This window comes from Poecilia reticulata, chromosome 11 (assembly GCF_904066995.2).
Source record: "Poecilia reticulata chromosome 11, P_reticulata-male-v2, whole genome shotgun sequence".
In the NCBI taxonomy this organism is placed as follows: domain Eukaryota; kingdom Metazoa; phylum Chordata; class Actinopteri; order Cyprinodontiformes; family Poeciliidae; genus Poecilia; species Poecilia reticulata.
Window position 1 is genome coordinate 21,577,065 of NC_088840.1, and position 14,182 is coordinate 21,591,246.

The 14,182-nt window shown below is 37.6% G+C and overlaps 2 protein-coding genes across 3 annotated transcripts; one reads left to right on the top strand and one right to left on the bottom strand.

The window, feature by feature from the left end:
• Nucleotides 1–1,146: 1,146 nt before the first annotated feature.
• On the top strand, nt 1,147–5,296 carry LOC145553691 (uncharacterized). Of its 2 annotated transcripts, none has more exons than XM_081612548.1 (7): nt 1,147–1,503; nt 1,665–1,766; nt 3,798–3,889; nt 3,970–4,084; nt 4,167–4,433; nt 4,572–4,748; nt 4,840–5,296. In XM_081612548.1, the coding sequence occupies exons 1-7, from the start codon at nt 1,395–1,397 to the stop codon at nt 5,040–5,042; spliced, it is 1,065 nt and encodes a 354-aa protein (XP_081468674.1). In that variant the 5' UTR covers nt 1,147–1,394; the 3' UTR covers nt 5,043–5,296. The 2 variants fall into 2 exon arrangements, with proteins under 2 accessions (XP_081468674.1, XP_081468673.1); XM_081612547.1 differs by lacking the exons at nt 1,147–1,503; nt 1,665–1,766 and adding exons at nt 3,298–3,506; nt 3,601–3,718.
• Nucleotides 5,297–5,596: 300 nt separating this feature from the next.
• Nucleotides 5,597–12,514, bottom strand: abrab (actin binding Rho activating protein b). The gene is made up of 3 exons (XM_008422380.3): nt 11,793–12,514; nt 10,879–11,224; nt 5,597–8,810 (listed from the first exon to the last, which is right to left on the bottom strand). The coding sequence occupies exons 1-3, from the start codon at nt 12,184–12,186 to the stop codon at nt 8,327–8,329; spliced, it is 1,224 nt and encodes a 407-aa protein (XP_008420602.1). The 5' UTR covers nt 12,187–12,514; the 3' UTR covers nt 5,597–8,326.
• Between the last annotated feature and the right edge of the window lie 1,668 nt (nt 12,515–14,182).

Genomic DNA, 14,182 nt, shown 5'->3' on the forward strand with positions numbered 1-14,182 from the left:
AGTAATTAATTCTGTTTGCTTTTACATCCAGAGAAGTGGATGTAAAAACATTTATCTGTTAAAGGCTTGATATCTTTCCCCAACACAAAATTGTTTTTAATTATACGGTAAGAGTATGTTGACTAGAAATTACTCAATAACAAAGAACAGGTTAGTTATATAACAAAAATGAGGAGTTTTACTGTTTTGACACACAGTACAATGTGGTTGCAACAGAGTGAGTGCTTTTCCAGCAGTTGATGTACATGTATTTAGTCACAGCAGCCCCCCAGCACTTGTATTAATTTTCAAGGTTTTTTTTATTTTCTTTGATGTGGATCATCGGTCAACTCAATCATTTTGATCACCATAGTCACCTTGATTACTTTAGTCACCGTGAAAACTTTCTGCTTTCACCGGGGACGACTAAGTGTTGATAGTGCCAAGCACTTTTGACAGTTCATTCAAGTCATTGAATGTTCATTGATACAGTGATTCTGCCAGCTTTTATTGGACCTGCCCTCATTTAGCTACGGCAGCCCGTGAGGTACATAACACACAAAAAAAACTTTACAAAGTGCAAATACAGTTAAACAAAACAAAATACAAACCACCAGTGCTCATCAAAATAGAGAAATATTATTAAACAGTCTGCAACATCCTTTAAATAATTTACAAAAAATAGCCTACAAATTTGGATAATTTAGGCAATATAATTTAAATGGTTCACTATCCATTAACCATACCTTATTACAAAAGGTTACAAACAAATGTGTTTTTCCTCCATTTGTCTGACAATCTAAATTACTTTCTTAATTTTTAGTTAATAGTTTCTACTACAAATTTGAATCTTGAGATATGGTAATTTAAGACAGTTATTAAATTGGAATTGGACATCCAAATGTGGATTTAAGTAAGATGTTAGATATACTCCTTACTTTTATATTTGTTTAATTCATTATTATAGCGTCCCACAGTGAGAAGACCAGATGTCCCTCTCATCCCTCTAACATTCAGTGTGAGGCTGCCTTTGCTCCAGAGACCGTTGGTATGTCAGTAGTACATCTTATTTTATTTTTTCTATATAATAAGCTTCTATGTGCTATACTTTTGTAACATCTAAAAAATGTTTTTATTTTTTAAAAGAGTCTTTTCTACAATAACTCCAGAGCTCGCTGAATGATGCTGCAGGTCAACCACTAGTGCCAAAAGTTCCTCTGGCTTCCACTAACTGGAGCACAAGAAAAAGCATATTTTCAGAGAGTTGGAAAGCAGAAAGACCCCGCCTGGTTAACACCATAGCAGCTCAGCACAGTGTGTCAGCCCCTTTTTGCCAACAATGTGGAAAAAATCCATCTGCACTTCGGTGTCGTGATTGCCTACCACACCCCTTCTTTTGTGAAAAATGTGATGTGATGATGCACACCAGACATGTCTTCCACAACAGAGAAACCATCATAGCTGGGTTTTTCCAGCCATTACCTCCAACTACCTATGTTTTAAATACAACTCTTTGCAATGATGGTAAGCTTTTTATTTGTACTGTTTAAACACTCTTCAGAGTGTTTTTCTTACTGTTAACTTTTGACTGTATTTTGAATGTTCTGTTTTTTTGTTCATCTGGTTCTACATATCTTATATGCAGTTTATGTGAATTCATATTTTAAACATGTCAATCTCTTTAGCACGATTCGTACCTGTGGAGATCCCAGTTAGAATTTGTGATTGTCCATCAGAGTGTTTGAGGATCAAACCAGGAAAGGCAGTCACTGTGGTCACAATCAATGGTATGAATAACTTTATTTTTTTCATGAATCAAAACCAAAATATAATTAAAAACCAATGTTAGCAAAATGTAATTATTTAGTAAGTTTTTTGCAGACCATAAGAAATTGTTTGTGACACAATGTCAACCTGACATTACAATAACCAAGTATTACAGCTTTTACACTTTTTTTGGTGTTTTAGGTCGTTATGATCTCAGCATGCCAGAGCTGGGTTGTGAGGGATGTGAGGCTAGTTGGACATGTGGAGTACATGACCTAAATTTAACTGATTACTGGCCAGCTACCCTTCACTTTTCCACTCTATATGCAACTGATGTGCTTTTTACATTTGAAGAAATGAAGATGGCAGCACCAGGTCTCTCCTGTCAAGCATTTCTAAAAATGTTGGACCAACGAACCGTCCGCTTTGGCCGTGTGAGTACTTTAACGTACATATCCCAGATGGGCTGTCTGACTCCATTTTTGACTGGTTATGTTCTTCAACATTTTGATGTCACTGGTTACATAAACTTGAATCAATATCACCTCATTCATTCAGCATTCAGATCATCGGAAGTCCTGGTAACATCAAAATTGATTGAATGAGATGTTTTTAGCAAAGGACACACCTAGAACTTGAAGAACACCTATCCTTGATGCCTTGGATTTGGTCACCTATGTCCTTGTGTAATTTCTCTTTTTAAAATTTGTTTCTCATCTTAAATCAGACAGGAAAGATCTCGGCTGACAGCTTCCTGAAAAGTTTTTTCGAGTGGGAAGCTGTAAGACATGAGTTAGATAAAATGTTAAGGAAGGATCCCTTCAAATGTCAAGTTTGTACCCCAGATATGCTTGCACTTTCAGTGGATGGAAACCGCAAGCATTACCGTTTCAAGAATGCAGCAGGGTATTGTATAATGTGTGCAATATAACAATTCTTTGTATAAGTTAGTGATGTTCACTACCTGTGGACCATAACACCTATATAGTGTTTTTATTCCTTTTTTTTTCCAGATCGGAGGAACAGGCTATATTTAAGGATCTTTTCATAGCCAAGGATGAAGATGTAGTAAAATTTGTGGACTATATACACCAGGGGTGTCAAACTCCAGTCCTCGAGGGCCGGTGTCCTGCAACTTTTAGAAGTGCCTCTGCTGCACCACACCTCAATAGAATAATTAGGTCATTAGCAAGGCTCTGGAGAACTGAGGAGGTAATTAAGCCATTTGATTCAGGTGTTTTGTACCTGTGGCACATCTAAAAACTGCAGGACAGCGGCCCTTGAGGACTGGAGTTTGACACCCCTGATATACACAAATCAACCAAACATGTAAGACTGCAGATTATAACTTTATAATGACAGTAACCTTATACCCTGTAATGACAGCATGTCTGATTTAATTTTATGCATTCTAGATTTCTGGAAGAGGTGTTTGTGGTGGGCAATGGTCAGCAGCCAGGGGGATGTCTCACAGATCCAGCAGCAAGCTGGACGAGGAGGGATTGGAGCTAGCAGTGTGTAGACATGGGGTCCTACTTTGTGCCCTGAACATGTAGAAGGGTGAGATATTTGCATACCCCTTGTACCTGCAGCAAAGGTTGGCCAACAGACAGATCACATTTTTTTGCATGGATGTAACATGCAAGTACTGGCCATATCTTCAAAAAGTATCTAAAAGCTGTCCTGAGCTCCAACACCTGCTTCAAATGAAGCCATTTCTCTCAGTGTTCCATGCCAAAGCCCATGACTTCAAATGTGAGGTAAGGAACACCAAATAGCCATTGAATAACCTTGCATAAATGCATGAACATCTTTGACTGTTGAAATTGTTTGTGTTTGCATGCTTTTATTTAGGTTAAATGGAGTGGAGCATATCAAGAGGGTGCTGGTTTGACTCTAGGGGAAGAAGTTGAACAGTGCAATGCATTTCTTTCAAGGATCGCTGTTACGACAAAACATATGTCAAAAGCTGGTGGGAAGACCAAAGATTGGTTTCCTGAAATTATAAGTAACTATGATACTTATAATTGTGGGCTTCTTTCTGTTTACAGGACGGACAGACATGCTGACCCTTATGGCCATGCGCTGGAACCAGCAAAAACATGACAACTTGGCCACCTCACTAACTCATCGATACCAGAAGGTAGTGAAACTGTTGATTTTTGTTCATTCCTATAATTGCTGTGCTCTGATTTTTTTTTTTACTTGAAATTGTCAATGCAGGCCACAAAAGCTCTTCAAAAACAGCATCTCAACCTGGTGTCCTTAAAAACTGAGCTTTCAGTGACTGACATGCAACTTGATGACTGGGTCAATGATATTAAGAAGTGGGCAGAAGGTGAGCTTTTACAGATTAAAAATTAGAGTACATTCCAAAAGTACTTATATGTAACTGCATCTCCGTTATTTATCATCATCAGCAACATCTACAACAACTGATCCAGACTCGTTGGCAGGCAGAATCGAGGTTCTGGCTGCAAGCATCAAAAGGCGATCTCAACGCCTTTACAAAGACACAGACGGAAACAAAGCTCGTGCCAAGGCTCGTCACAAAATACAACATGAGAAAAACATTTTAGCATTGGCTTTGGAAGAATACAACAAGACTGTTGCAGGCACAGAAGCACTGTCTTTGGAAGACATCCTGTCCGGCGACACAACATTACCATGGCAGCAATCACACAGTGGTAAGTAAACATACACTAATATGTTTTATACTGTCATCATACCTGACAGATAATGTCAGTACATACTCCAGGTGTAAACCTAAACTCAATTACAAATTCAAACTGAGTTGATTTGTCTTTTTCATGAATGTATTTCAGACTCTGTCAGTCTTTCCACAAAAAGAAGGGCATTCGATGGCCTCATGAAAGTAAAGAGACTGGAAGAGGAAAGGAGGATCCTTGTAGGAGAGATGGACCATCATTGGAAATCTCTGTTATCCCAAGAAGACACTCTGAAGGACCTTTCCCACCTGTCATCGAGAGGCAAATTTAAAAGTATGTGTTTAAGAGATGTATAAACATATTAATAGTTAAAGCATCTAAAAAATTTATTAATTGTTATTTTTACTTATGTTCAACTTTAAAGGTTCGTCCTGTGCCCTAACCGATGAAGGTCTAAGAGGTCTCCATAGCATAATCCTTAGAGAGCTGCAGCACTTAAAACAGATGAAGCTGCAGGCAAGAGAATATTATCTACAGACTTTGTCTGGAGCAGAGTGTGTTAGCTTTGACGATACTTCTGATGATGACTTTGATAGTGACTCAGAAGCTTCTGATAATAGTTTGTAATCATTTCTGCATGTACGGCTGACAAAGACCTGCACTGGTGTGACAGTGTTCAGCTCCTTCTGATTGACTGATATGTCACATGTAAGGTTTGTTTGCTTATAAATCACCAAAACATACCATCCAATTTGTTGTTATGCTTTCATGTTTACAAATTGGCATTGTTTCATTTTGTTTATCCTTTTTCTTTATAAATAGTTAATATGTTTGTACCTTTTTATTTTCTACAAAGGCTTAATAGAGCTGTGATTACATAGGCTGGCATGTCATTCCTTTTTTTTTTTTCACTTTTGTTTCCGAGTGTCTACTGTATTTACATGTAATAGTAAAAGTGATTTTTCTGTATGTAATTGTTTTATTTCCTATTTTAACTATAAATGGAGTAATAACTTTTGTGTTTCTGTTTAGCAGTTTAAAAAATGGCTACAAGACTACACTTAGCAGTCCCAGTGATTCTGTACCATCATAACAGAAACATATTTCTGGATGTTCTAATTTTATTTTCTTTTTTTATGAACATGTGCAGCTCTGTTATTTCTGAAGTCAATGAAAAAACAAAGTGTATAGTGGTTTAATGATTTCTTGTCTTTGGTGACATCGGCGCTGTTCCAATTTTTCTGACAATTTCTGTATTAAAAAGAAAAATGAGTAACAAAGTTTTAGTACTTGTCAGTGATAATTTAGTACTCATAGTTCTGATTTTGTTTAATGAAATGCATTTACACAAAAATGGTCAAGCATGATTTAATAAACTAAAATGGATCTACCTTTGTGGACACTTTACTAAGTAGGATATCTGATGAATTTATTATTACTGAATAAATTAATTTATTATTACTGGCTTTATTAAAAGCCAGTAATGGAGCACATTAAAATGTTTGTAAAAAAAAACTGATTTTAAGAAATTTGTTTTTAAGCTTTAATGTACTTTTTCAGAACATTCTAAAATTAGTTGTAATTGCATAGATAGATTACTTTAAAGACATACATACAAATAAAATGTTTAAAACTAAGGCCATGTGATAATATAAATTGATTAGAACATGTAACAAATTACTTAAACACAACATCCTATTAGAGCAGTTGTTTTTCATCTTTAGCAACATATTGATAAAATAATTTATATTTTCAAAGTCATGTGTGCTTTGTGTTAACATCTCAACTATTTCATATGGAAAAGTCAGAGAAGAATGTTTAAGTTAACAAGAGGAGTACGGGCTACATTTTGCTCATTAACACAACTTTTTCAGTCTAAAAATGTATACTTACTGCGATTTGTGCAGAATATATTACTCTGGAAACGTTTCTGTTCTTTAAAACAGCTTCCCTCCACTGATCGTCAAAAATCTGCAGCTTTTCTTTTAGATTTTTTTTGGTGGAAAGACTCTGGTGGCAGACAAAACAAGTTTTTCTGTTTGCCTGGTTAGGCGTTTCACACTTTGGGCCATGTCATACTTAAAAAACAATGGCAAAGTGCAAAAAACAACAACAACAAAACAACAAAAACTTCAGATGGAGAAACAAACAGACAGACAGACAGACACAGACAGACAGTACTGTTGACAAGTTAAGAATAGACAAATTAAGGACACAAAGATGATGAACAGATAAAACAGACGTGGCTCTTAAAAGTGCCTTTTGTGGGTGCTATTTAAAAGAGCAGAAATATACGTGAGGTGATGAGATCAAAGAAGAACCTGTTGAAATAAAAAAAGAAATGTTCAGATTTCGGAAGTTCTTGATTTCTCTTTATAAGTTGCAACAGCAATAAACAAAATAGACAGGTGGAGAGATCTTTCCCTGTAATGATCCAAGTTCGTTTTAATTGGAAGTAAACGGCCTAGCTGCAAACAGACAGGGGCTCATAGACAAACTTTTAAGGATCATTACAGCCTAGGGTCACTGGCGTTTATATCGATCCTCAAATTTTACAACAAGCATGACTATAAAGAATTCTGTGACTCTAGCATGGCTAATTAAATGTATTAAGTGCAGGTTCAGTTGAAGCTTATGGACTCCAAGAGGCTAATGTAGCTAGCTTCCCGCCCAGTTCTTCCGGTAAATTTCTTTTATAAATGTTACAAACGTGTCTAAATGTCTTCAACCATTCGCGGCACAGTCCGACTGCCATTAAGTCCTAAAACTGCAATCATCAACTTTATAACGCAACACTCTAGTTATTTTTTTGTTTTATAGTACAGAAACATTTTGGACAGATTATTATTATTATTGTTAGTAGTAGTAGTATTATTACTATTAGTTTCCCGCAAAAACGTGAAGTGTGACAACTTTGCCGAAACATGTTGTTTGAGCTTTCACGGTGTCTGTAGTTCCTCAGACAAGCGCGCCGAATAAGCGCGTGCTTGCTACGCGCGTGCTTTCTCAGTGCTCATCACGAGCACGCGCGTATTTTGCCGCGTGGGCGGGGCGGAGCGGCAAGAAGACGCAGGGGGAACTGTATCTGATGGGGAAACGCGGTTTGACGTAACACCGTCACAGGACTATACAGTTCAACTGTGACGACTGAGAACATACTGACAATGACGAGGATCCGACAAGAGACAAAGACAACAGGTAGACTTAAATACACGAGAAGGGTAATCAGAAAACTAGACACAGCTGGGATCAATCAACAGGGAAGACGCAGAGACAGGACTCACAGGGAACAGGATCACACAGAAAAAACTCTAAAATAAACAGAAACTATGGATCACAACATGAAGTCTGCCTGTTGATTATCACTCAACACTTTGACTAGACACTTTCTTTTCACACGTCTCATTCCTCAGATGAAGTTACAGTAAATGGGTTTGGTTTTGGCCAGAGCAAATGCATTGTGACTTCTGTGGAGTTTTTGATAATTATCAAGCTTACCCTGAAACCACTGGGCATGCTTTGCAGCTGGGGCATGTCCAAGACCTGACGCTACAACTTTAATGGCTTTCTCATGCTCTGTTGTCATTTGTACTAATTCTGCTAAAGATGTTTTTGTAACAAACCTTCCAGAAAACAGATTTTGAAAGGGAGATTTCATTAAAACTTAACTAACACAATCATGGGTGCCGGACTTTGCAAGAAAAATTTGTTTCAGACTATAAAAACAGACAGGCTGCACTCAGAGGAAAACAATGGCTCAGAGGGCGTCACTTACAGCACTAAGAAAACATTAAACGCTGCATTTTGAGAACCTTGTGGTGCAAATGATGTGTTATTATTTATCCCCTAGTGACTTTTGATAGAAGACTGGTTCTCTCAGTCTTTAAAAATCTGCTATCAGGTGTAAACCATCAGACCATCAGAGTAATAATGACTCCGTCATCCTGGCCCTGCCACAGCATCTCCCCTTCAAACGCCACCTTCCCGTGTTTCCGGGCTCTCATCAGAATCCCCACCACTTTATCAGAGATTCGCACGTATCTGTCAAAAAGCTGTCCGAACGTGACGCGCGTCTTTCCGTCTGGATCCGGATCGGCCATGGTCCTGATCACGTAGCACATGTCGTCTATTTCACGGTGGATGTGCTGCTCGGCTTGTTTGGCCCTCTCTGCGGTCTTTGTGCCCTCCTTTGGACGACCGTAGCCCTCCTCGCCCTTCTGCAGGCGAAGCGACATCGAGTAGTCGTAGTCAAAGTATTCGCTGAAGGGGTTCAGCTTCTGGTTGACTGTGTGCTCCACCGCCCAGTCCTGCCAGCGACTCTTCAGGTTCCCAACAGCGCTGTGCTTCTTGGAAACGGCCTTGATCTTGTTGGCATCCTCAGCTTCCTTTTTGTACCTGGGAGCCACATTGGATTCAGTTATGGACAGGCAGGAACAAAAAAAAGACACTAAAATAATGAAGCAGTGTTCAACAAGAAGACCTTGAGATTTTCTTCAACATTTAATACTTAAATGGGCTGTTAATGAAAAGATAACGTGAATTACACAAAAGAGGATTAGGATCATTAAAAAAAATGACTTTTTTCAGATTTCTACCTTTTGATATCAAAAGATTAAAGTCAGAATATTGACATTAAAGTCTCAGAATCTGAATTCTCAGATTGAGTCAAAAATCTGAAAAAGTCAGAATTTTGAAAAAATGTCAGATTTTTTTAGATTAAAGTCAGAATTATAAAATTAATTCTTAGAATTCTCTAATTTAATTCCAAGATTAAATCCAGAATTCTCAGATTAAAACCAGAATTTTGAGATTAAAGTCAGAATTCTCAGATTAAAACCAGAATTCTGAGATTTAAGTCAGAATTCTGAGATTTACATAAAATGCTCAAGATTTTATATGAGGATGTCAGATTTGAACCGACATCTCTCATTGGATTGATTTCATGAAGCGACCTCTGTACAGTTTGTAACATTTTATAAAAACTTCTACCTCCAGAAAATGTTTCCAATTCCATTCCCCACATTAGTCTGTAAGATGAGTATAATTACTTTCAATGAAGAACTGGTTTTCTGCACCAGCTGTCAGGACAAAATGATTGGCACTTTGCAGCTAATTACGGATGTCAAATGTCTGTCACTGAGTGAAGACAATGAGGAACAAAGTGTTTTGTGAGACATACCAGACAGAAGTTGCAAGAGCACTTTCGAGAATGTTAAATGAGAATGTTAAACTAGCTTTAACATTTCCAAAAGGAATGTTAAATGTTCAATGTTTCGGTATTGAAAGCTTTTGTTTTCTGAAATTATAAAAGGTGACCTATTACGCTTCGTTAAACAGGTTAGGAATTGGATAGGTTTATGAGCGATACAAATCACAGATATTACATTGATTGCACAAAATCATTCTTACATAATGAGATTTTAGTCTGGTTAGTTCTGCCTATCTGGAACTGCTTTAGGCCTCCTGTCACATTAAATACAAACAGGCTGCTGCTGGCCACACCACCCAAATCAATGTTGACACTCATACATGAAAATGGCTGCAAACAGATGTGCAATTATCCAACCGTACATCTTTGAAAAGCAGAAGCGGAGCCTCCTGCACAATCAACAAGAATTCAGCGAGTGGTTTCTGGGTGGTAAGTGAACAACAAAACACTTGTCGTTTCCAGCAGCCATTGTACTCAGCATGTCACTGGTCCTGATATAAAAGAAAATTCTAGATTGGGCAGCAGTGATAATGTGTCCAACCCATAAGGGCAGATATATCCAGATCTATATTATTTATTTGACATTATATTTAGAATTTCTTATTGCACTTTATGAACTATTTGAAAGGTTTGTTGCCGTTTATTTTCACATGTTTGACCAAGGTAGACAACCTATATTTTTGCCTGTTTCAGGTTTTTTTATTATTCTTTTTTTTTCTTTTACATTTACATTTACTGTTACACTTCTAATTGCACTGACAAATTACAGTTTTGTTGTTTTTGCATGTTTGACCAACCTTGGGAAGCTAACGGTGTATTTAGGTGTGCAGAGTTATCAAACAAACATGTAATTCTGTGAAGAAAAATGTTCCAAGTCAATTCAGCACTGTTTTGTATTCTGAATCGAGTCGGTATCGGCTGATACTAAACCTCAGAAATTCGTATCGGTATCGGAAGTGAAAAAAGGTTTGCAGCAGTGTGTCCAAACATGCTGGAGCTCCGCTTTGGTTGCTAGGTGACGGGCTGGGTTCCACTGGAGTTGCTAAGCAACACAGAGAGTGACTCAACAATCTGGAGGTTTTTGGAACAGCTCATTATCCTGACACCAAAAACATCAACTTATTGCCAAAAATGTGATTTTTTTATTTTTATTTTTAAAGCACTTGAACATTTTTTAAACCCAAATGAAAGTACAAAAGAAGTGAATTTTGCATAATAGATCCAGTTTAAATGAAACACAGTGCCAGTACTCACACTGAGACTTGGGGTCTTTTTATCCTCACTGAGTCTTCGTCAGAGTCGCTTCTCTCCCCCGCTTTTGAAACCGTCTCACTGTGTCTCTGAGCGTCTTGCTCGTTTACGCTCTCCTTCTCTCGGCCTCCTTTGTCTTGCCCACAGCTGTGAGCATCTCCTTGCCCTCCTCCTTCCTTCCCGAGTTTCCGCTCACTCTCCACCTGCTTCCAGCTTTTCGTCAGGGAGGACACCATGTTGGAGCACTTCCTGCGGCGCGTCGGGGAGCTCCTCTTCTTCAGCAGCCGGTCAATCTCATCACCTGAAGGGAGAGATTCCCTTTTCAGCTTCTCAGCCAGGAAGCCGACACCTGAACGACAGACAAATTGACAGTGCATACGGGAGAATTAACGTCAAATTTTATGGCGTTAGGATGGGTTGAAGAAGTTGAAGAAAGATATTATTTGTTCAGACTAAAGTAGTGCATTTATAAGTATTCAGGAGGTATATTGGATATAATTCATTCAGTTTTCAGGAGAAAGAATTATGGTTCAAACTAGTATGGATTCCTGCCCATATGGAATAATAGGCAATGATTTGGCTGACAATTTAGCTAAAAGTGCTGCAAAAATCAACATAATTGATTTGAATGTTAAAATAGATAAAAATTTGTTCCAGTATACAGTAAAATTGGGCTTTAAGAAGAAATGGTAAGAGCAAGTTGTAGAATTTAGAGAATGTAATAAAATTAAAGATATTGCATTGAGAAGATTTTGATGTAAAGAATTAAATAGTACTCTTAAAATAATCAATTATCATGGTACACGTTGTTGTAATTACTACGGACAAATGGAAACAGTACAACCTATTTTTGTAATGTAATAAGTGAAAGAGATTATTAATTAGAAATTTAATAGTTTCAAAGAAGAAGAAGACACCTGTGCTTTTCTCCTGGACGCCACTGGACACGGTCTTCACCACCAGCTTCGTTTTGATGCAAGATGGCTGACCGTTTGCGGCTTGAACGCCGTCATTGCTGGGCGCTCCCTGAGATGGAGATGTTCGAGTCTCTGAAAGTGTCTCCAGATTTGGTTGGGTTTGTGTAGAGTGAGGCTTTTTAGGGGCCCATTTCTTTTTGGGTTCCCCTGGTTGGTCGTTGGTCGACGGCGCCCAGCCGCTGGGCTCGCTGCCTTGCTTCTTCTCGTTTTCCGCCACCCACTGCTGCCAGCCGCTCGTCAGGCTGCACACCATGCTCACGGCGCGCAGCTTCCTGAAGCTCTTGTTGGTTGAAGGTTTCCTTTCAGAGGTTTCACCAGCCGTTTTTTCAGACATTTTTCAAATATAAAAGCTTAAATAATTGCAATAAATGTAATTTATTTGCCTGAATTTCTGGATATTTCTCTCCGTGCGTTGCTTTCTAACCTCACGCTTGCAGCTGTAGCCTCTAAAATAGACAGAGGAAACCCTAACATGACGGTGGAAAGTATTTCAGTCATCCCAGGCTTCCAACGCGGTCATCTTTCTCTGACATCGATGACCCCTGCAGGGTCATGTTTCATCACAGATAGCAGAGCTTTTAATCAGCTGTAAGCAGGGCAAAGGCGAGTCCAAATGGTCATTGAATGCTTTTTATTTAAAACATTAAAATATTTTTTGACAAATTTTGAATAGAAATTTGAATTTGTAACAAAATAGGTGTAAAAGAAACTAGTTTGTTACCAGGGCCGGATTTACAGGGTGTGGAAACTGTTTTGGTGCCCTGTACAGTAAGGTTTGTTTGCTAATGAAAATTACAGTACTTTAGTAGGTAAAATCAAATTATAGTGTATTAATAGTTATAATTATACACAATTAGGCATATACTAATAATACGAAGGTTTAATACGTCCTTTGGCCTCTACCTCCATGTTGTTAACCCCAAAAATACTATAACGTCATAAAGTTCAAATACTTGAATACTGTTATTATAATTCACCTGGTACTTATACTTTATATAATTGGGTTTAAGACTCTTATATAAAATACAATGTCTGAAAAATAAGCATTCATTAAAAAAATTAAAGTATTTGGGCCTCCCCAAAATAATAAATTGGCCCAGCTTCTACCTATTTTTATTAGGAAAGTTTCATGAACTTACTAAGTGACTTTATCTGCTTTCAAATCCTTTCCTATTTTAACTAACAAGTCAAACTTAAATGTTTTGTCACGTTGTTACATAAAGACGAAACGTCTGGTCAACATCACTATTTGGACTTAACCACCTGATTAAAAGCAAACTTTCAGGATAGGTTTGCACCTCCGTAACATTTGCTTCACATTAGAATTCATTTTTAAATACTAATGGTTATGTAACCCGAACTTGAACAAAAACTATCGTATCTTTTTCCCTTTTTACTTTGATTGATTTCTTTTACGTTCGTCACCAGAGGTGGGCAACACGGCGCCCCCTATGGGACATGGGGAACATTTTATTTTGCCTTCCCTCGCAAAAGTATTGTATTCCCTCGCAATATTACGCAAAACTTATTCGTAGGGTAGAGTGCACCAAAACTGTACTCAAGTAAGAGCAAAACTACATTTAACTTTTCATATAAGTAACAAAAAAAATACATCAGGGGAAAAAAAATGTTTCCAAATCAGTTTGTTTCAATATAAAACTTCTGAAACTTTAACAAAAACTGCAGGTGTGTGTCTGATTTTTTGGTTAAAGCAGTTTTTTTTTTCATTTAATTAAGTTTCTCACAATGTGTAGAATATCCTAAAATTTCACTCAAAAGTAAAAAGAACAAAATACTGTTTGTTTTTCTTTCAAAAATACTGAGCAAATGTAATTACTACATAACTCTGCTCATCAGTTTGAAATGCAAGAAGCATTAGTGGAGCATAATTATTTATTTATATAAACAGAAAAATAGAGTCAAACTACAGTGAAGCGTCTGAAGTGCCTTGTTTTTCAGAACCTGTGGTTGTTCTGGTTTGAGGTCTTGTGTTTTATGGTGACTTTATCATATAATTGAGTGTTTTAGTTTTCATCCGTGTGTTTACAGAACCAGCTGGTTCATAAATAGCAGCTGGCACATGGATGCAGCAGCAGCTGTTGGGATCCGTCACAGAAACAAGCCAACACTTCCTGATCCAGATCAGCAACTTAAAGAAAAACTGGCAAAGTGAGATCCTATGCGTCAAGATCAGAAATAAATCGGCATCAAAACACTAAATAATGTGATAAGTTTTGATTCAATTGTTAAAAATACATCAAAAGCTGCTTAAGAAATGCTTTCCATAGAGCTACATTTCCACGTTATCAGACACACTTACAGTAAGTAAC